Source organism: Engystomops pustulosus, chromosome 7 (assembly GCF_040894005.1).
Source record: "Engystomops pustulosus chromosome 7, aEngPut4.maternal, whole genome shotgun sequence".
Lineage (NCBI taxonomy): Eukaryota > Metazoa > Chordata > Amphibia > Anura > Leptodactylidae > Engystomops > Engystomops pustulosus.
Window position 1 is genome coordinate 10,025,556 of NC_092417.1, and position 20,556 is coordinate 10,046,111.

General features: G+C 43.7%; 1 protein-coding gene across 1 annotated transcript in view; it reads right to left on the bottom strand.

Annotated features, from left to right (window-relative positions):
• LOC140069254 (NACHT, LRR and PYD domains-containing protein 12-like) overlaps positions 1-20,556 on the bottom strand; it is a 56,088-nt gene that overhangs the window by 16,484 nt on the left and 19,048 nt on the right. The window contains exons 2-7 of the mRNA XM_072114738.1: positions 17,814-17,865; positions 11,780-11,943; positions 8,541-8,712; positions 7,790-7,855; positions 5,186-6,881; positions 3,298-3,468 (exon numbers count right to left, since the gene is read on the bottom strand). Coding sequence (XP_071970839.1) covers positions 3,298-3,468; positions 5,186-6,881; positions 7,790-7,855; positions 8,541-8,712; positions 11,780-11,943; positions 17,814-17,838 — 2,294 coding nt within the window. The 5' untranslated portion in view covers positions 17,839-17,865. The remainder of the gene's footprint in view (positions 1-3,297; positions 3,469-5,185; positions 6,882-7,789; positions 7,856-8,540; positions 8,713-11,779; positions 11,944-17,813; positions 17,866-20,556) is intronic.

Here is a 20,556-nt window from a genome sequence, read left to right on the forward strand (position 1 = left end):
TCAGCTCAAGATCTGAGCCGAACCGGCATCGGGAAACACGGGGTGCCGGCTGTGACTGATAGCCGGCACCCCAATGTAACATGCATCTGGGGGGTCTTTCCCCCACGACCGGCCCTCCCGAATCGTTTTGGGGGGGAGCACCGATCATTGCTATGGCATCACTGGGGTCCGATCTGGACCCCAGTGTTACCTGCAGGAACTGCCCTCTGTGACGTCATCTTACAGGCACAGTGCCAGCCTATGCATGTGCATAGGCTGACACTGCTAATACCCTGCAATACATCAGTATTGCTTGTTCATGTCCCATGGTAAAAAAAGTGAAAAAGTAAAAAAAAATATATATATTCAATAAAAAAATAAAGTAATAAATCACTAAAAATGCCCAAAAGCCCCAAAACATATAAAGAGACATATAACGCTAAAAAAAAGTGTAAATCATAACACAAACCCCACATATCTAGTATCAACGCGTCTGTAACAATCCGTAGCATAAAAGTAAATCATTATTGAACCCGCACGATGAACACCGTAAAAAAAAAACTGTTATAAACCCTCCAAAAATTATGATTTTTACCTATTCAATCCCACAAAAAATGCTATAAAAAGTGATCAAAAAACATATGTACTCCAGAATAATACTGGTGCAAAGTACAACATGTCCCGCAAAAAACAAGCCATCAACCAGCTCCGTAGCCAAAAAAGTAACAATGTTATGCCACTTGGAAGACAGCAATACAAAAATGATAGATTTCCCCCACATTAGGGTTTTATTTGACATATTTAGTAAAACGTAAGAAAATATATTCGTGTCTGGTGTCCCCGTAATCGTATCGACTCATAGAATAAAGATAACATGATTATTAGGCTATACGTTGAACATGAAAAAAAAAAAAAGTCAAAAATCCAGTAGAGAATTGATGCTTTTCTACTCCTGCCCTCAAAAAGAAGTTCCTAAATTTTCAACAATAGGAGATACCAACCCCAAAATGGTAACACTGGAAAAAACATCTTGTCCCAAAAAAAAAAAAATGCCGTCACATGGCCCCAATAATGAAAAAGCGAAAATTTTATAGCCTACAAAAGGGGTCAATGAGGAAAGTAAAATCCTGGCAGCTGCAGGGCGCTCCTTCCTTCCTGAGCCTTGCTGTGCGCCCATAAAACAAGTAATGGCCACATGTGGGGGGTCTCTGTACTCGGGAGAAGTAACGTCCACATGTGGGGGGTCTCTGCACTCGGGAGAAGTAACGACCACGTGGGGGGTCTCTGCACTCGGGAGAAATAGCAGAACAAATTTTATGGTGAGTTTTGTATTTTTATCTTTTGGAAATGTGTGAATTTTAGGGCTAAATGAACGTATAACCGACACAATTTGACCATTCTAAATTTCGCCTCCATTTTCATGTAATTACTATTAAGATCTCAAGGGGTTAACAATCTTCCCAAAATCTTTTTCTGATAGTTTGAAGGGTGCAGAAAATCCAGAAAATCTCTATTCGATTTGTAAGCCGCGTGACATCAAAATAAATTATCCAGACATTTCAAAAATGATGAAAATGTAAAGTAGACAAATGGGAAATGTTATTCAGCAAGTTATTTAGATGGCAAATCTATCTGCCTGGAGGGGTTGGAGGGGTTGTTCTATAAATCTTAAATCTTCCTCACATAACCTGGGAACCATCTCCCTGGAATAAACATATTGGGTATGATATGCTGGCACTAGTTGTGCCCTTGTAGGATATATGCCCTTACCCCTCCCCCATGCCAAATTTGTCAAGAGGCTCTGATAGCTGCACTGCAGGGCAATTCTACACCAGACGGCCTGGCAAGCATCGTGCTATAGCCTGTGCCTGGCCTGCTATATGCAGGCTATTGCTGGTGCAAAGTCACACTTAGCCTCTGGGCACACTTCTCTTCACACCCCTCCATGCCCACTTAGTGTAAGGTGACACACGGGCAGGAATTGCACCTATTTCAGGGCTTGTATACCAAAAGTATTATACAAGCCCAGATAAATCTACTCCATTGTGATCAAGAAGACTGAGAAATATTAAAACACATTATCCAGGATGGACCAGGTAAACATTGCCCCTTAACTACCCTGTTAGACAGCTCCCTGAACATCAAGTATGACTTTCTGGAAGGCCAATGACATGCTGCGGAATAAAAGCTAAACTAATATGTAAGAACCCGCTAATATTTGCTGCAGTGCAGAGTTTTAGCCGTACCCTAGACTGTTTGCTGGAAGCCTTGATTAACAAATGCTTAGTAGAGTATCATAGTATCATAGTATATAAGGCTGGAAGGAGATGCAAGTCCATCAAGTCCAACCTTTAAGAATTAAATAAATGTTTTATCCCCATAACCCGTGATATTTTTTCTCTCCAGAAATTCATCCAGTATGCTTTGCCTTGGAAAGCTGGGTGCTGTCATTTAGAATTCAGTTGTGTGTTCACATGTGACTTGAAGAATGGACGGCCGATCCAGTCAGCTGCTGGAGGTGGCGTCCATGAACTCCTTTATTTTACTGCCCAGTGCCATTATACCTTGCTGGCTTTACTAGTCTCCTGACACTTGTTGTCCTTTTCCCTTGCTATTGCTTTTGCTATACTGTGTATCTGACCTCTGCTACGTTATTTTGATCATTTACTTGCTATTCAATTCTGTGCTTCACCCCCATCTTTAATTTGATCCGGTTTTGTCCGACTTCAATTGTATGTTTGTTATTTGTTATCTGTCCTTCTATGTCTGGTCATCCCTACTGCACTTATTCAGTGTTGGGATTGTCGACCAGTAGTCCTGAACCAATAGGGTGTGTGATGCTTGTTACATAGGTGAGAGGGTTTGTGGGGCCTTCCCCTCTTTCTCTATCGTTACATGGCATATTTATTTCAAAATAGTAGACAACACTGTTTCCATCTAGTTGCATCTCTTCTTATCCTGCATCATGTCATTAGGCTTCCCAAAAGTCAAGCTTGATGTTAATGGGGCTTGTAACAAGCTACTGCTAATAGGCTATACTTTGTTATTCCATCCTGGAAAAGACATTTGCATATTTCACAGAATCCCCTAGTGGAGCATCAATGGCTATAAGTCTCCACATGCCTGCAAGGTGCTCTTAATTGGCAAAGTCTCCATAAGGACAGTTCTTACTTTCCAACTGAAGAAACCTGAGACAAGTGAAATTGGGAGTGTCACTGTACAATCCCTCACACTATCAACCACTACACTCTGCAATTGCTTTTGGGGACAGAGGCCCTTACAATTGCCCTGTAACAATTACAAATTTCTTTTACTTACTGTAATGTCTCTATCCTACAATCTGGACTGGACAGAGCTTCCACCAAGTCACTGAAGTGAGGACCAAACAGACGGTTACCAGACAGGTCAAGTTTCTTCAGTTCAGGATTATTCCTTATTATAAAGGCCAACTGGATGCAGGACGTGTCTGGGAGATTATTATAGGACAGACTGTAAGAATAAGAAGGTAAGATGTGGGTAACAAATCCAGAATATTAGTAAAAAATCTATACATTGAGAATTTGGGTAGAAAATGTCCAGTGTACTAGACTTTGCTGCAGTAAAAATAATTAAACTATGGATAGGGACTAACTTTTGTTCGTGGTAAAACCCCTTTAATGTTTTGGCTAGATAGAAAAGAATATATTGATTTCTGTCTCCAGGATCACTCAAAATATGACAAGATAATATTTTTCTTTTCATATACTGCTGTTATATTTGGAATCCCCCTTTAGTGTTCATTATTACGTAATGAGGGAAAGATATAGAACATGATCTCGGAGAAGAGGAAGGTTGAATGTTATATTTGATAGAATCTAGAGATGAGCGAACATATTTCGCCAGCTCAAGAAAATGGCGTTTTGATTTTTGGCGGCCAGAAACAGAGCCAATCACAAGCCAGGAGACTCTGCACTCCACCCAGCATGACGTGGTACCCTTACACGTCGATAGCAGTGGTTGGCTGGCCAGATCAGGTGACCCTGGGATAGACTAGCCCCTGCCTGCGCTGCTCGGATCATTCTGTGTCTGGATGCCGCTAGGGAGAGAGCTGCTGCTGGTCAGGGAAAGCGTTAGGCTGTTCTATTAGAATAGTGTTAGGCAGGAGTGATTCTACAAGAACCCAACAGCCCTTGTTAGGGCTACAATAGAGTTATATTTTATTTTTTTTGGTTTGCTTGTGGCTGGGCTTGCTGCCATTAGTAGTGCAGCTAGTACCATATTGTGTTGAATTTGCAGGGAGACTTGCAAACGTTATTTTTGGCTCTTAGTGACACACATATCCACCTCAAACACCAAAGTGGGACAATTTAATGGGGGTTTGATTGAATTAAACAGAGTCTGACGATTTTTTTTTTTTTTTTCAAAAGTGAAAGTCACAGCACAAAATCCTGTTGTGTGCTGTCAGTGGTGCAAATGCAATTTCATCTAGCTTAGTCTGCCTTCTACTGTTTAGCAAGCTAGTCTCCAGAAATCCCAATCCACATTCTCTCTGCTGGTAAAGCGTACTGCACGTCACTTGTGGCATAATCTAATACGTTTTTTTTGTTCACATTAGTACCGGGAAATTCAGCAATCCGCATTTCAGTTTGCTTTCTGAACCCTAATGTCGCCATGCCACTCTCTAGCCTGCCGCTGCTGCCGCTGCCTCTGCATGCCGTCCCCTATAGTGTCAGGGTCAATTATTGGATGTTTTAGATGCTATCTAGCTTCATTCTGTCACTCTGTCATGGCCATGCTGTTGCCCATAATTTTGGCATAATGGTGCGATTAAGCAGCCTCAGAGGCATCCATGCATGCTGCCCCTGCTGTTTCCTGTCCATTTCCGTGATGTTTCCATCATTTTCTGAGGTTTCCAGGTGTTTGGCCAAGCTTCCCTGTGCAGAGCCTTGGTCCCCTTGAAAAATGCTCGAGTCTCCCATTGACTTCAATGGGGCTCGTTATTCGAAACGAGCACTCGAGCATCGGGAAAAGTTTGACTCGAATAACGAGAACCTGAGCATTTTAGTGCTCGCTCATCTCTAATAGAATCGCCTGTTAGTAGATGAGGGGATTGGTCACACTGTAACGACGGGTATATTTACATATTTTTAGTGTTTACATATTTTTATTACATGTTCTTCAGAGAACATGAATGCAAAATAAATATAAAATCTAATCAATATTTTACCTTAGATACTGAAGATTATGTAATACTTGTGAAAGTCTTTCTAATCCTTCAGTGTCTAACGAACATTCAGATAAATTAAGTTCTTCTATATTGCTGTAGGTTTTCATGATGAATGCCAACACTGTGCAGTCTAGAGCCGACATGTGAACACCAGAAAAGTCAAATACTGTGTATAATTGTAATGATTCCTGCACCAGAACCTTATTCCGAGATTCAAACAGATAGAAGAAGGTCTTAAGAATATGTTGTTTTTTGTCTTTACTTTCTTCCCACTTATGTTCTTCTAAAATGAAGTTCTTCAGCCACATGATGACTTCTCTGGAGGCCTGAGCTGCTTGTGTGTCCAGGTATCCGGTTAGTAGTGACCTGGTGGTGGCATCTGATAGACCACACAGGAAGCGCAGGAATATCTCACCACGTTCATCGGGATAGTATTTAGTTCTTTTTAAAGATTCCTGTAACTTCTCAGGAGAATAATTGGCATAATGCACAAAGGCAGAGAAGAATTCCTGGACAGTGAGATGTAAGAAGGAATAGGACACAGGTTCCTCCGATTCCATCAGGAAACTTGATAAGAGCTTGGACTTGGTGACATAGAACGATTCCAGATCTCGATCATCAAATATAATCGTGTGATTCATGACCCCATGTTCTGCCATCCATCCGATGGACTGCAGGAGCTTCTGGGCGCCACTTTTCTCCAGGCTGTGATTGGACAGGATGTTGGCGACAAATATGGCAAAGAGCTGGGTCACGGTTCTGGGTAATAATGAGACCTGCTGGTCACTACTTGTGGTCTGGAAGCTCCTGGATAATACTGTACAGATGATCCAGCAGTAGGACGGGAGGTAACAGAACGTGTACAATGTGTCATTCTGCCTCACATAGGTAAAAGCCTTTTCTGCCAGTTCAGGGTCACGGAAGAAATTCTCAAAGTAAATCTTTCTTTCTTCTGTGAAGAATCCACTGATTTCTACCATTCGCTGGAAAACCCTACAATCCATTGATGCCAGTCTGGTCGGGCGACTGGTCATCAGAACAGAACAACCATTAAGAAGAGACTTTCTCACCAAACTGACCACAATGTGACCACAACGTTCCGGCTGTTTAGGGTCAGAGCACAAGTGACGGGATGTGAAATCCATTGTCTGATTGCTTTCATCTAATCCATCAAATATAAAGAGAAGTTTCTCTGGATCTTGTAGGATGTTCTCGAGCTGCGGCCACAGATATGGGTAATGATGAAGGATCAGGGTCTCCAGACTAACCGTATCCCATCTGTTCAGTTCCCGGAATTTGAAGAAGAAGACAAAAGAGAATCTTTGATAGAGATCCCCCTTCACCCAGTCATAGACAATCTTCTGCATCAGCGTGGTCTTCCCTACCCCGGGCACTCCAACCACCATCACCATACGTGGTACCAGTCTGGACCGGTGGCACCAGCAGAACATCTTGTTGGGGGAAATGTGTTGTGAAACATTTAGTCTTTTCTTCAAATATTCCTCATGTTTTGCCCCGGTCTCTTTGAGCTCATTCTCAGAGCGTTCCCAAAAGTGATGAGTGGAGACAATGATGAGGTTCACATAACGTTTATTGAATGAAAAACTTTCCTCCTCCTGGTTACATTTTGGAGGTTTGTTCTCTATCAGTTTGTCAGTTTTTTCATTTAAATGTTTTTTGTGACAGTTCTGGATGTCTATAGAAAATAAAATATGAAAAAACATTAAAAAAATAAAGACAATGCATTTAGATATTAGGGTTGTGGTGTGATCCTCTCATATATATACTGCATGGTTTTTTCCATATACTCAATATCTGTGCTGAATGGAAACACCAAAAATTCCATAATTCAGTAGCTTCTGTGCAACCAGAAATTAAGTCTGCACTACACTCCCCAAACAGATAAAAAGCCAGAACAGACTCCTTAAAAATAGAGATGCAAAGTAGAAAAGAAGTACAAAGTGAAGAGATAAAAATGGCAGAACCCTCGCCAGAACTTCAGATCCTGGTGCAAGTTATAACTCAATTCTAGATGTGTGCCCAATATACTAAGGGCTCTTTCACATTGGCGTTGTTTTTCACGTCTGTGGTTCAGTGATTTCCGCATGTTACTCTCAAAGCCGTTGTTCTCTATGGGTGTTTTCACATTGGCTTGTATTTTCGCTGGTCTGTTGACCGCGGATGCAGATTATGGAAGGCAATAGAAGTCTATGGGTCCGCAAGAAAAACCAGATGAAACATCAGGTTTTTTTTAACTGATGAGGCTGAAAAACCAGAAGTGATGTTCTCAAAGCCACATCTTTAGTTTTTTTTCGGACACAGAGACAAAACTGATGCATCACGGATAAAAAAAAAACAAAGAAAAAAGGAGACACAGTGGAGACAAAACACAACAGATGCACAACTGAGCACCAACGTCAATGTGAAGGAGCCCTGCATGAGCTTCAGGGTGTAGATAACATCAGGCACCAGTGATTGATAAATCCCCTGCAGAGGTTTTCTACATGCACTCTGATAACCATGGTATACTTCCGTAAGGACACCATCCAGTAGGTAAACAGAGACTTGTCTTCAATGTAAAAAGTTTATATGCTTCACACTTGCCTTTTAATTCTGGGAAAAGTTGGTGGCCATCTTCATCCAGTTGGATTTGCTCCACCAGAGTGTTACCTAGTAAGAAATGACAGATTTGAACAATGTTGTAGGATACAAACATCAGCAGATGCACCAAAAACATCTGACTGAAAGATTCAAATCCTTCCTCTACAGATAAGACTCAGGAATTAATTCTGTATATTGTCTTTGCAGACCAACTTTTCAGGAGTACAGAGTCATGAAGGTGAAGACAAGAAGCAGGAACTCCAACACTGAACCCTCTACCGGTAGGTCCCGGGTTTGACATCTATCTCTAAACTCTTCCTGTAAAAGAATCTGTATGTCCACGTCAGTCAATAGTTTCGGTAGTTTTGTTTTGGTACATTTTGGTATTCATACTGAACACTTATAATGCATATACTTGCATATACTGTCCTCTTAAAGATTAAAAGCAAAATAGTACACAAGTACAGTTACTATAAAGGAAGTAACTGAAGGTAGATCGCTCCTGCATGCCTCTGCCTACAAATTACTAAAATAAAGTTGTTAACAAGTTAGGTTAGGCTCCAGGATTAATAAATTACAGATTAGGGCAGAGGCAGCCGGAGGAATCTACCTCCAGAGTTGAGACTTTGAAGTGTAAGTGCACCCCGTGACGTCAGTGTGAGTTTCATCACCATGACAGACATACAGGATATCTCTAGAGAAGTCTTTTTTCCTTCTAGAGGAGATCTAATTGGCACAGTATCCACAATGTTACCTCTGTGGCCGAGCTCCTCCAGTACAGCGTCCAGGCTGGGGGAGCCGTAATCCTTCCGTAATGCATGGAGACTGACCCACAATGTTATCACAGCTTCTCTTCCTCTCCCGAAAATCTCCTGGAGTAAAGTCCGGGCCAAAGTTTTTCTATCATGTTCTAGACTCAAGTATTTCTAAAACACAACAAAGTCATAATGCAGCAAACAAACACCAAAAATGGATACGGCAAAGTCTATAAACTGTGTAAAATACTATATAAGGGCTCATGCACACTGAAGTGTGCCCGCCCCTGGCCAAAGCCGTATGGGCACACGTCGGGTGCACTGGAGAGGAGGAGAAGCGAGAGCTTCTCGCCCCTCCTCTCCCCTTAGAGAATAGAGACGACCGGCCGTTCTAATGAGCAAGATGGAGCATGCTCTATCTTTTTTGAGGCCGCATTACGGTAAGTACATGTTGTGCTCACCGTACCGAGCATGGGCGCCATAGACGTATAAGTGGGGGACGTAAAAGCGGCCGTAAATACGTCCTCCATACGTTTGGGTGCATGGACTCTAAATGTAGTGCAAGGTGCTTTGACCTTTTTTCTTTTTCTTCGAATTACAGCACATATTGTCCTGGAAACTAACCATGTTTCTGATCCCAGGATCAGAAGAGATCAAGAGAGAAGAGTTCAAGAGATCAAAGGACAATGCAATGTTTCTTTAACAAGGTCCAGGGGTCACTTTATTTTAAAGGAAATCTCAGTGCCACTTACCCATAGATCCTTGCACTGTGATTGTGGTAATCTTCTTATATTTATCATCCATGACCTCCTTCCTTCTGAAAGCAACTTTTAAAATTATGCTAATTGACAGAAGGATGCTACAGTCACAAGGGCTCTGATAACAACCCCCAGAGCACTTCTGGGTCATTAGCATCATCTAAAAAGTTGATTTGAGTAAGAAGGAAGCCATGAATATATAAGAAGATGACCACAGTTATGGTGCTGGGAAGTAAGTCTCCCTGGTCTATCATTCTTGATTTTGATGGTAGATCCCAACCTGTGGCCCGCATATGGCCCGTAGAGCCTCTTGTTGTAGGCTGAGTGCTTTCATCACCAATGGAAGTGCTTATTGGTGCATGAGCTGGGTAGTGGTGAGTACAGCTTGTACACACCGCTCCCAGGACCTCTTCTGCCGGTCTGCACTCTGCCAGACGCTGGCTGTATGAGACTCGTACGCACCTAGAGAAGAGCAGACTGTGGAGATGTAGAGGAGAGAGAGAGAGGTGGCCCATCAGGAGAGGATCGACCTGGGAGCAGTCATGGACGGTTCAGTGCTGTCGGTCCTCTCCTGATGGGCCACCTCTCTCCTTTGGGATCTGACACCTGGTCATACAACCAGCATCAAGACAAAGAAGAGCATTCAGAGCTCTGGTATACCGCTGCAAGCAGAAGAGGAGCCAGGAGTATTTGTTTTGTTTATTTTGGGTTTCTGCTGGGGTCCACTGTATTATACTCCTCTTGGGGGTCACCAGCATTATAGTGTGCTCTTGGGTCTCCTGCATTATAATCTGCTCTGCGGGTCTCTGGTATCATAATCTGCTCTGCAGGTCTCTAAGAATTATAATCTACTCTTCGGGTGTCTAAGAATTATAATCTACTCTTCGAGTCTCAAGTAACATACATCTGCTGTGGATGGCAGGTCTCCATTATTATGTGCTACATTACCAGCGGGAATGACAGGGAGTATAGAAAATATATTCAGGGATTTGTGGCTTGGTGCCAGCAAAAATGCTGGGAAGACCAAGGAGATGGTGGTGGACTTCCGTAACGCAGTCCTCAACCAGGGGTCATCTAGAGGACGGATATTGAGGCAGTGAAGTCCTATAAGTAACTCGAGTGTCCTCCTCAACAATAATCTGGATTGGGCAGAGAACATAAACGCACTTCACAGGAGGGGTCAGAGCCGGCTACACCTGCTGAGGAGGCTGAGGGCATGCGGAGTGCAGGGAGCTCTTCTTAAGACCTTCTTCAGCCCTGTAGTGGCACCAGCCATCTTCTTTGGTGTAGTCTGTTGGGGAAGCAGCATCTCAGCTAAGGGGAGGAGGAAACTGGACAAACTGATAAGGAAAGCCGGCTCTGTCCTGGGGGTCCTCCTGACACAGTGCAGGTGGTAGCTGAGAGGAGGACACTATGTAAGGTGACCTCTATTCTGGAGAATATCCCCCTCCCATGCATGAGACTGCGGTGGCATTGGGGAGCACCTTCAGTGACCAACTGCTTCACCCCAAGTGTGAGAGGGAGCGTTATCGTAAGTCCTTCCTCCCCGCTGCCATCAGGCTCTTCAACCAAATGGAAGTCACCTGTGCTCAGCAACTAACCAGTCCTGCAGGTCCCATCCGCAGACTGAATACCAAACTGTAGATCATTGCTTTTCTTCTTCTTTTGTCATTTTTATAATTTTTTTCGTTTATGTCTAATATTATTGTTCCGTTATTGTACTTTAGTCTCTCTTCCTCACTATGGGACTAATAAAGGATTATCTTATCTTATTGCACAGTATTTATTGTCTGCTCTGCAGTCTGAATTGTTTGTCTTGGTTTCTGGGGTGGTATTTCTATACTGTGGTATTTGTGTTGTACTGTGATTTTTGCATATCTGGTTTGCTGGTTACTATTGCAGTCCCCTTGAAGTTGCGGCCCGTAGGATCGATAAAGATTGCGCACCCCTGATTTGAGAATTGTTAATAGCTAAAGCAGGTAGCAGTCTACCAACTCAATTAAATTCGTTATTAGTCTCTCATCTGGTTACTAGGCCCATAATATTCAGACAGGATCTTAATTTTTGTTATTAGTGTCCAAAAAAAATTAACTTCTATTAAGGCTGCATATTCTCAGTAGCTGTGGAGAACCTGGCTGTGCCGCGCATGCGCAAGCTTCGGTAAGTGCCATAGCTGTGCGAGATTGTAGACTGGGAAATCATAAAGCTAAGCAGAGGGAAGGTCAGCTCTAAGAAGAACGGCCTGGTGCCGGCAGCTGATGTGAGTGGTCCAGGAGCAACAAGGTCTTCATTTGTCTATCTATAAGACACTGATAACGCATAAGCAAGTTACTTTCCACATTACTGTATGGAAGCCGAATTAGAAGCTTGAGGGAGGTGGAAGACTCCCTTTAAAGACAACCAAATAGTATAAAGCTTTTACAACACATGATACCGCACAGGGCGCTTGTGTACCGGATTGCCACCACGTGTCCTCTCACCTCAACATCTTTGATGTTTCGGGAATACATTTCATTAAGGATAGATTTGGGCCTCAGGTTCTCCACAATGTAGAGCAGATCCTCGTGGAAATATTCATACGTCATCCTCAGGACGTGATCTTCATACTGACAAAGCTGCTGGTAAAACTGCCGGGTCTCATCATCTAGGAAGTGAAGGAGACACAAAAGGTTTCACATTCCTCTTTAAATTATTAGCATAATTAGAGTATTTACTGTATATTTTTTTATTTAGTTTTTGTAGTGTTTTTGAAACTACAGTTTTGGAAAGAAAAATGGCAGAAATCAATAAACCAAAACATAACTTATACCCTGACACCTTACACAAGGGGTAGGGAACCTATGGCTCGGGAGCCAGATGTGGCTATTTTGATGGTTGCATCTTGCTCTCAGACTTAGACTTATCACTGGACACAGGCAGCAATGTTACCGCTACCTATGTCCTTTGTGCGACCCAGGTGCCATCGCTGCCATCGTCTAAGCCTGGGTCAAAGAGAAGAGCGTGGGAGCGATGAGGAGCTGGCTGCAGGGAGCGCAGGTTGGTGAATATTAATTTTTACCTATCTACTGGGGGGTATGTTCTGTGGCTACCTATATACAGGGGGGGGGCGTGCTGTGGCTAGCTATCTCCTTGTGGGCATGTGCTGTGGCTAGCTATCTCCTTGTGGGCATGTGCTGTGGCTAGCTATCTCCTTGTGGGCATGTGCTGTGGCTACCTATCTACTTGGGGGCATGTGCTGTGGCTACCTATCTACTTGGGGGCATGTGCTGTGGCTACCTATCTCCTTGGGGGCATGTGCTGTGGCTACCTATCTCCTTGGGGGCATGTGCTGTGGCTACCTATCTCCTTGGGGGCATGTGCTGTGGCTACCTATCTCCTTGGGGGCATGTGCTGTGGCTACCTATCTCCTTGGGGGCATGTGCTGTGGCTACCTATCTCCTTGGGGGCATGTGCTGTGGCTACCTATCTACTTGGGGGCATGTGCTGTGGCTACCTATCTACTTGGGGGCATGTGCTGTGGCTACCTATCTACTTGGGGGCATGTGCTGTGGCTACCTATCTACTTGGGGGCATGTGCTGTGGCTACCTATCTACTGGGGGGCATGTGCTGTGGCTACACATCTACTGGGGGGCATGTGCTGTGGCTACACATCTACTGGGGGGCATGTGCTGTGGCTACACATCTACTGGGGGCATGTGCTGTGGCTACACATCTACTGGGAGGCATGTGCTGTGGCTACACATCTACTGGGAGGCATGTGCTGTGGCTACCTTTCTACTGGTGGTATTTGGAGGCATGTGCATATTGTACGGCTCTTACGGAATAACATTTTAAAATATGTAGGAAGAGCCCGACGAGAGGTTCAGGAAGGCGCTTGGTGCAAACAGCAGACGTAGAGATCCAATGGATAAAGGAATCTCTTTTATTATTGTTAAAAATATTTATCTCATAAAATGAGCATATGCATAACGTATTAAAAATACAGTGCGACGCGTTTCAGCTCTGGACTAGAGCTTTCATCAGGCACCAAGCGCCTTCCTGAACCTCTCGTCGGGCTCTTCCTCCATTCCACATCGTTCCAGGATCCTGGTCCTTGGCAAACGTGGTCTCCCAGGAGTGGCAGCTGCTGGTAGCTATTTCATTACATGCCTATACCATCTTCATCAAGGTGAGAGTCTTCACTTACTCTTCTACATTAATTGACCATTACGATATCACACGATAGCTGCGCCTCTCTTCCTTTGTCTCTACCTCCTGTCATTCTTTCTGGGACCTGGAGCCTTGCCCCCAGAGTCCCTCGATCCCAGGCTTCCACTGCATTTTAAAATATGTGACATTCATGGCTCTCTCAGCCAAAAAAGGTTCCTGACCCCCATGATACTGTTATGGTTATATGAAGAGGGCTCATGGGCTGAGAACTATTCATACATGGTGAGTGTTTGATGAATTATGCAGCAAACACGCTGGCACTGATTGTGGGTAGTAATTTTGAATGATGTTGCAAAGTGTCGATCCATCTCCATGTCTCTTTGAGACTCTAAGGATGGTCATTTATACAGATCTGTAGCAGTTTGTGTATGGCAGACCATATACTGCAATATTGTGAAGCAATAAACAGTAAAGCAAAAAACTAACCCAAAATTTTAAATCCCTCCCCCTTACCTAGAACGGATATAAAAATAAACAAATTAAATCGTAAACCAGTAAAGTATTCCCATGTTCCAAAAGTCCAGATCTATCATAATATCAAAACTGTTATCCCTGTCACTGAACCCCATAAAGGAAAATAGTGCACAAATGTCCAAATCGCCAAGTTTTCAGCATTCTAAATCTTATTTTAGAATAAATTAAAAAGAGCTCCGTACGGTGAAGTATAAAAAAGTTATTGCCGAAATTAATTTTTTTTAGTACATTTTTTAAAACCTATTAAAACATCATAAAAACCTCTATAAATTCGGTGTCATTGTGATTGTACTGACCCAAACAATACATGGGACGTGTCATTTGGAGCACACAGTGAAAGCCATAAAAACTCTAAGCACAACAAAGTGTCGCAAATGTGTTTATTCTATAATTTCACTGCATTTGAAAGTTTCTTCCAGCTTCCTGGTACATGTTAAGTAATATGAATTGCTGTCACTAGGAAGGACAATGGCCCAGATATATTATTATGTCTGGGCCAAATCTTTGTCTATGTTTGCATGAAAAAAGTGTCTACGGAGTTTGTACAGGTATTTATTATGCATTTGCGTCACAATTGTGTCGCGGTTACATTCTGTCGAACACTTTTGAATTCTGTGCACCTAAATGTGCGTGTTAATGGTTTGCTCCACATTTATTACTGGCCTCCACAATTTTGTCGTAGCTGCATGAAGCAAAGTAAGACAAAAAAAAAAAAAAGCAACTGTGTCATTTCTTGAAAACAGACCGGATCAAGTAAGAGCATCCGACACTAATATATAATGTGGCACTTTGCACAAGTTTTCATATATCTGGGCCTATGGGGGAACTTATTAACGAACTTGCGCCATGATTCTGGTGGTTTTGCGCCCCCAACTGTTTAAAATGCCACAACATAAATCTGTTGAGAAAGGGGCGTGCCTTGTGGGAGCTTATCTGTGCGCCCAAAATTGTGGTGCACAGTTTAGACCAGCTAAAAGTAGGTATAAAGTAGGAACTGACAGTCTTGTGCTGCAGCAGAATTCATCATTGTGATAAATCTGGCGCAGCAATAGCCAAGTGTTTTTCAGCTAGAGACAAAGAGGGGGATTTATAAACGCACTTGCGCCACAATTCTGGTGGTTTTGTGACTAAAATTCCTTGCACCACAGTTATCTAGGCTTTTAAATCTTTTTTTGGCACTTTCCCGACTTGAAGTGGCCTCTGGGAGATGGGCGTGGCTTGCGGGAAATCGTCCGAGTGCCCAAAATTCTGGCTCACAGTTTACATCAACTAAAAGTAGGTCTAAAGTAGAAACCAACAGTCTTATCCCGCACCAGAATTCATCATCATATTGATAGATCTGGCGCAGCACTATTCCAAATGGTGAACACCAAAGCAAAAAAGACAAATCCAACGGCAAAAATCGCTACTTATTTCACAGTTTTCCCACCTGTAAAATTTGACTAAAAGGTGATTGGTGATCTATGTGCCTGGGCCTCCTGGACCAGTTTCATCACGTCCTGCTGTTATCACAGTCCAGTCCTGGCACTAACACCCGGGAGTGGAAAACCTCAGGGTTTTACTATTATTTTTGCCTCTCAAAGTCACTTGAAAACAGAGGCCCTCAAAATGTGAGTCTTGGTGATATTCATGAAAATGAGAAAAATCGCAAGTAAAGGTTGAAGCCAAATAAAAAAACCCATGCCAACATAAAGCAGATTATCAAGCTATTAGTTATTAAGCTATTAGTTATTAGTTATGACCTTATGAGTTATCAGTTATCGAGCTATTTGGCTGATCTGACTAAATGTCTGGATAGAAGAACATTTCAAACTTTTGAAAATGGAGAAATTTCAGTGTTTTTAATCAGTATGAAACACAAAACTTATCACTAAAACTTTTCAACTAACATGAAGTACAGTGGGGCTCATTTACTAAGGGGCGCGCGCACACTTTTTTCGGACTGTGCATTATTTTCGGCGCTAAAATGGCTTGCACAGATATTTAAGAAGTGTGTGCTGGGATTGTGGCGCACATGACCCTTTTGCGGCGCAGCTGCGCTGCTTCCATTCAACACAAATTGGGGGGTGGACTGAGCACGAGATTTAAACTTTAAATTGTGTCGCAAGTCAAGCGCTTACATGCACCGGGAAGAAGAAGGTGAACTCCGGGGACCTGAGCAGGGAAGCGGCACATGCAGGATATCGGGCGCACAATCTTAGTGACTCGCGGCAGATGTGCATTATACACGGACAACACACTCGGTAATCTCGAGTGACCAGGTAAGTAAATGAGCCCCAATGTGTCATTGGAAAACAGCACAAATACTCTATAGCTAACCCCAACCCATATAATGCCCCTTTTCCTGCAGCCCCCCCTCCATAGTGCCCATTTTTGTAACCCTATTCCCCAGCTGTGCTCCCCCAAATGCAATGTCTCCAGCTGTGCTCCCCCAAATGCAATGTCAGCAGGTGAGCTCCCCCCAAATGCAATGTTCCCAGCAGTGCTCCCCCCACCCAATGAAATGTCCCCAGCAGAGTCGCTCACCCAATGAAATACTTCCAGCTGAGCCCTTTCCTATGCAATGTCCCCAGCAGTGCTCTTACATTAATGAAATGGCCCCAACAGTCCAACAGTGCTACCACCATTAATGTAATGCCACCAGCAGGCCCCCCCATGAAGTGTACACAGCAGAGGCCCCAGAAAATGTCCCCAGAAGTGCTCCCCACCCCTAATGAGATGTCCCTAGCAGTGTTCTCCCCCTAATAAAATTCCTTGATCTGTGCTCACCCATATAATGCCCCCAGCAATGCTCCCCCCCATGGAATGTCCACAGCACTGCTTCCCCCTACCTAATAATATGTCCCCAGCAGTGCTCCCCCATATAATTCCCCCAGCAGTGCTCCCCCATATAATTCCCCCAGCAGTGCTCCCCCCATATAATTCCCCCAGCAGTGCTCCCCCCATATAATTCCCCCAGCAGTGCTCCCCCCATATAATTCCCCCAGCAGTGCTCCCCCCATATAATTCCCCCAGCAGTGCTCCCCCCATATAATTTCCTCAGCAGTTCTCCTCCCATATTTCCCCCAGCAGTGCTCCCCCCATATAATTCCCCCAGCAGTGCTCCCCCCATATAATTCCCCCAGCAGTGCTCCCCCCATATAATTCCCCCAGCAGTGCTCCCCCCATATAATTCCCTCAGCAGTGCTCCCCCCATATTTCCCCCAGCAGTGCCCACCCCTAATGAAAAGTCCACAGCGGAGGCTCCATAAAAATAACAAAGACAACACTTACCTCCAGCTCTTCTCTTCACCCCACAGCTCCGTCTTCATCTCTCCTGAGGTTCTGGGCAGAGGCACGTCTCTGCCGCCTGCTGATGCGCACCTGTTATGATGGAGTCAGACGACGTGGCCACGTTATAGCGGGTGCGCGCCAGCAGACAGCAGAGATGTGCCTCTGGTCGGAACCTGAGGAGAGAAGAAGTCAGAGCCAGGGGGTAAAGAGGAGGGCCGGAGGCAAGTACAATTTATTTTTACTCAAGTTTAAATTTTTGGCCGCAGACCTGGACCAGGCGATTGGGGACCGCTGGTCTAATATATACGCTACCTGGACTGGCTCCTGGCCCAATATAATCTTGTTACAGGCTGAGCTTATAGCTAACAATAGGCTGGTGGCAGAAGTACCCGGCAAATTTGTAACTGCAATGGTAACTCCCATGTAACGAGGTAATCAGGAAAAACTGACTCCTATGCCCCTAGACTTATTCAGAGTCCGGTCAGATCAGTGTACAGAGGTATCTACTAAATACAGTAATGATTGTTGTAAGAAGGGAAGTAATGAGCCATCCTTACCATCACTAGGAGTCACAATACTCATTCTCGAGCCTGATAGATAATACAAAACCTGCAAGATCAAAAACCTGCATTACATACATTCAGTCATTTATCTAGTAAAAAATACTAAAAATCAGCAAAAGTTTTTTCCATGAATCTGCATAAAATCCAAGTTACACCTGTGGATAATAATGAAACAGATGAAAATCAGTGACGTGTAGTTACAGATCATTTTGGAGAATCCGCTATGTGGAGATGACATGGTGCAACCTACAGGGAAACATGTTGCTGCGAAAATGCCCATAAGTAATTTAAAGTTCAACCATTTAACATCAATATTATAACGTAACCAGCCTATGCCCTGAGATCCGGCCCCGGGTCTATTGATGCCTATCAGGGCCCCCTTATTCATTTGGGTTGGGGAAAACGTATGAGTATGGCTGCAGGATGTATGATACGGTTTCCAAGCACTCCAGAAACCAGGCGAAAAAATGCTGGTTGTTGCCATGGCTGTAAGTGATATTTCAGGGTCAGAGGATGGAGGTCAAAGGTTGAATATCACTTATATAATCTATAGGAATAATTACTATACTACAGATTCTTAACCCACAGCATCAGTAAGTTTCTGCTGCAGGATTTTTCTTTTGTGCCTTACGTCGTTAGGGTAGAGATACACGGAGGGGCCATGATACGCATTGTGTTGATAATTAATGACCAAATTATTATTAAGTGACGGATTCATATAGGGGCACAGCTGCGCTGCTTTCATGCGACACAAATTAGGGGGTGTTCCAGCTGCGCCATATTTAAAATGCAAATTCTGTTGCACGCCCTATGTTAAAGGTGCACCACAAAAAAGATGGTGAACTCCGTCAGGTCAGTGCCGGGAAGCGACAGATTCATGATTTCTGGTGCACATTCTTAATGAATCGGTCGCACCATTATACACAGAAAGAGCACTTTTAGTGCAGTTTTGGACTTTCTAAGTAAATGTGGCCCATAGTGTTTACATGAAACCATTTCATTGTTAGGCTTTGTATAAATCCCATCCGCTATACCGTGACTGTAAATGACCGTGGGGTAAACATAGAATACCGAATATAGTTGAATTCAGAGGTCAGCGTCTATGGTGAATCTCAGAACCGAATCACAAAAAATGTCCCACCCCTGAGCTAATTAAAATATATACAATGCACCCCAATTTTTTAGCATAAACAGCCCCCCACACATTACAAATATTAGAGACATGCATTTTTGTATGGATTATACTATATGCAGAACTATCCCACTAAGATAGCTTAGACATTGCTCCCTCCAAATTAATTACAACATATACAGTGCCCCCTTATTTTTAATATTTTTATCACATAGTTTACATGGTAGAGTTTCAATATTTGCAGATGATACTAAGCTCTGTAAAGTAATAAATTCTGAGGTTGATAGTTTAGCATTATAGGGATTTGTAGAAGCTTGAGGAGTGGGCGGAGAAATGGTTGATGAGGTTTAATGTAGATAAATGTAAAGTTATGCACTTGGGCCATGGAAACAAAAACAATCATGTTCTTAACAGTCAATTACTTGATAAAAATGGAGCTGAAAAAGACTTGGGGGTGTTGGTGGATGGTAAACTTACATTTTAGTTAGCAGGGCCAAGAGGCTGCTACTAAAGCAAATAAAATTATAGGATGTATTAGGGGAGGAATAGATTAGTACATGATGATAAGGACATAGTTTTGACTTTATACAAATCCCTGGTCCGACCACATAGGGAATATTGGGGGTCATTTACGAAGGGCCCGAATCGCTATTTTTCGTCGGGTTTCCCGAATATTTCCGATTTGCGCCGTCTTTCCCTGAATTGCCCCGTGTTTTTGGTGCATGCTATTGGATTGTGGCGCATCAGCGGTGGCAAGCATGCAATGGAAATCATGGGGCATGTCCATCGGAAAACCCGTCGGATTCGGTAAAAACGCGGAATTGAAGAAAAAAATTGTTGCTTTACACATGCTTACCTGCACCAGGAAGAGGATTGTGAACTCCGGCGGACTTCAGTGCAGCAGCGACACCTGGTGGACATCAGGTGCACGACATTAGTGAATCGCCGGAAGACCCGAATCCTTGACGGAGAACGCGCCGCTGGATCGCGACAGGACCGGATAAGTAAATGTGCCCCATAGTGTACAGTTTTGGGCACCAGTTTTTAAAAAGGACGTAGTAGAGCTGGAGCTGGTGCAGAGGAGAGCAACCAAGATTATTAGGGGAATCGGGGGACTCAAACACAATGATAGATACGAAACATGGGGTTATATAGCTTAACAAAAAGGTGGAGGGGAGACCTCATTACAATATACAAATGCCTGAACAGGCAGCACAAGAATCTCTCCAAAGATCTATTTATACCTAGGTCTGTACCTAGAGGAGAGGAGGCTTTACCATTATCATAGACATGGGACATCCTCGACACCCAGAGGAGAGACGGTTCGAACCTCGCCATAGACGGGGCATTCCCTACCCCTGGAGCAGAGGCAATTCTACCATCACTAAAGACAGGGGCATCTTCTACACCTAGAGGAGAGGCGGTTCTACCATCACCATAGACAGGTGGCATCCTCTACACCTAGAGGAGAGGCGGTTCTACCATCACCATAGACAGGTGGCATCCTCTACACCTAGAGGAGAGGAGGTTCTACCATCACCATAGACAGGGGGCATCCTCTACACCTAGAGGAGAGGAGGTTCTACCATCACCATAGACAGGGGG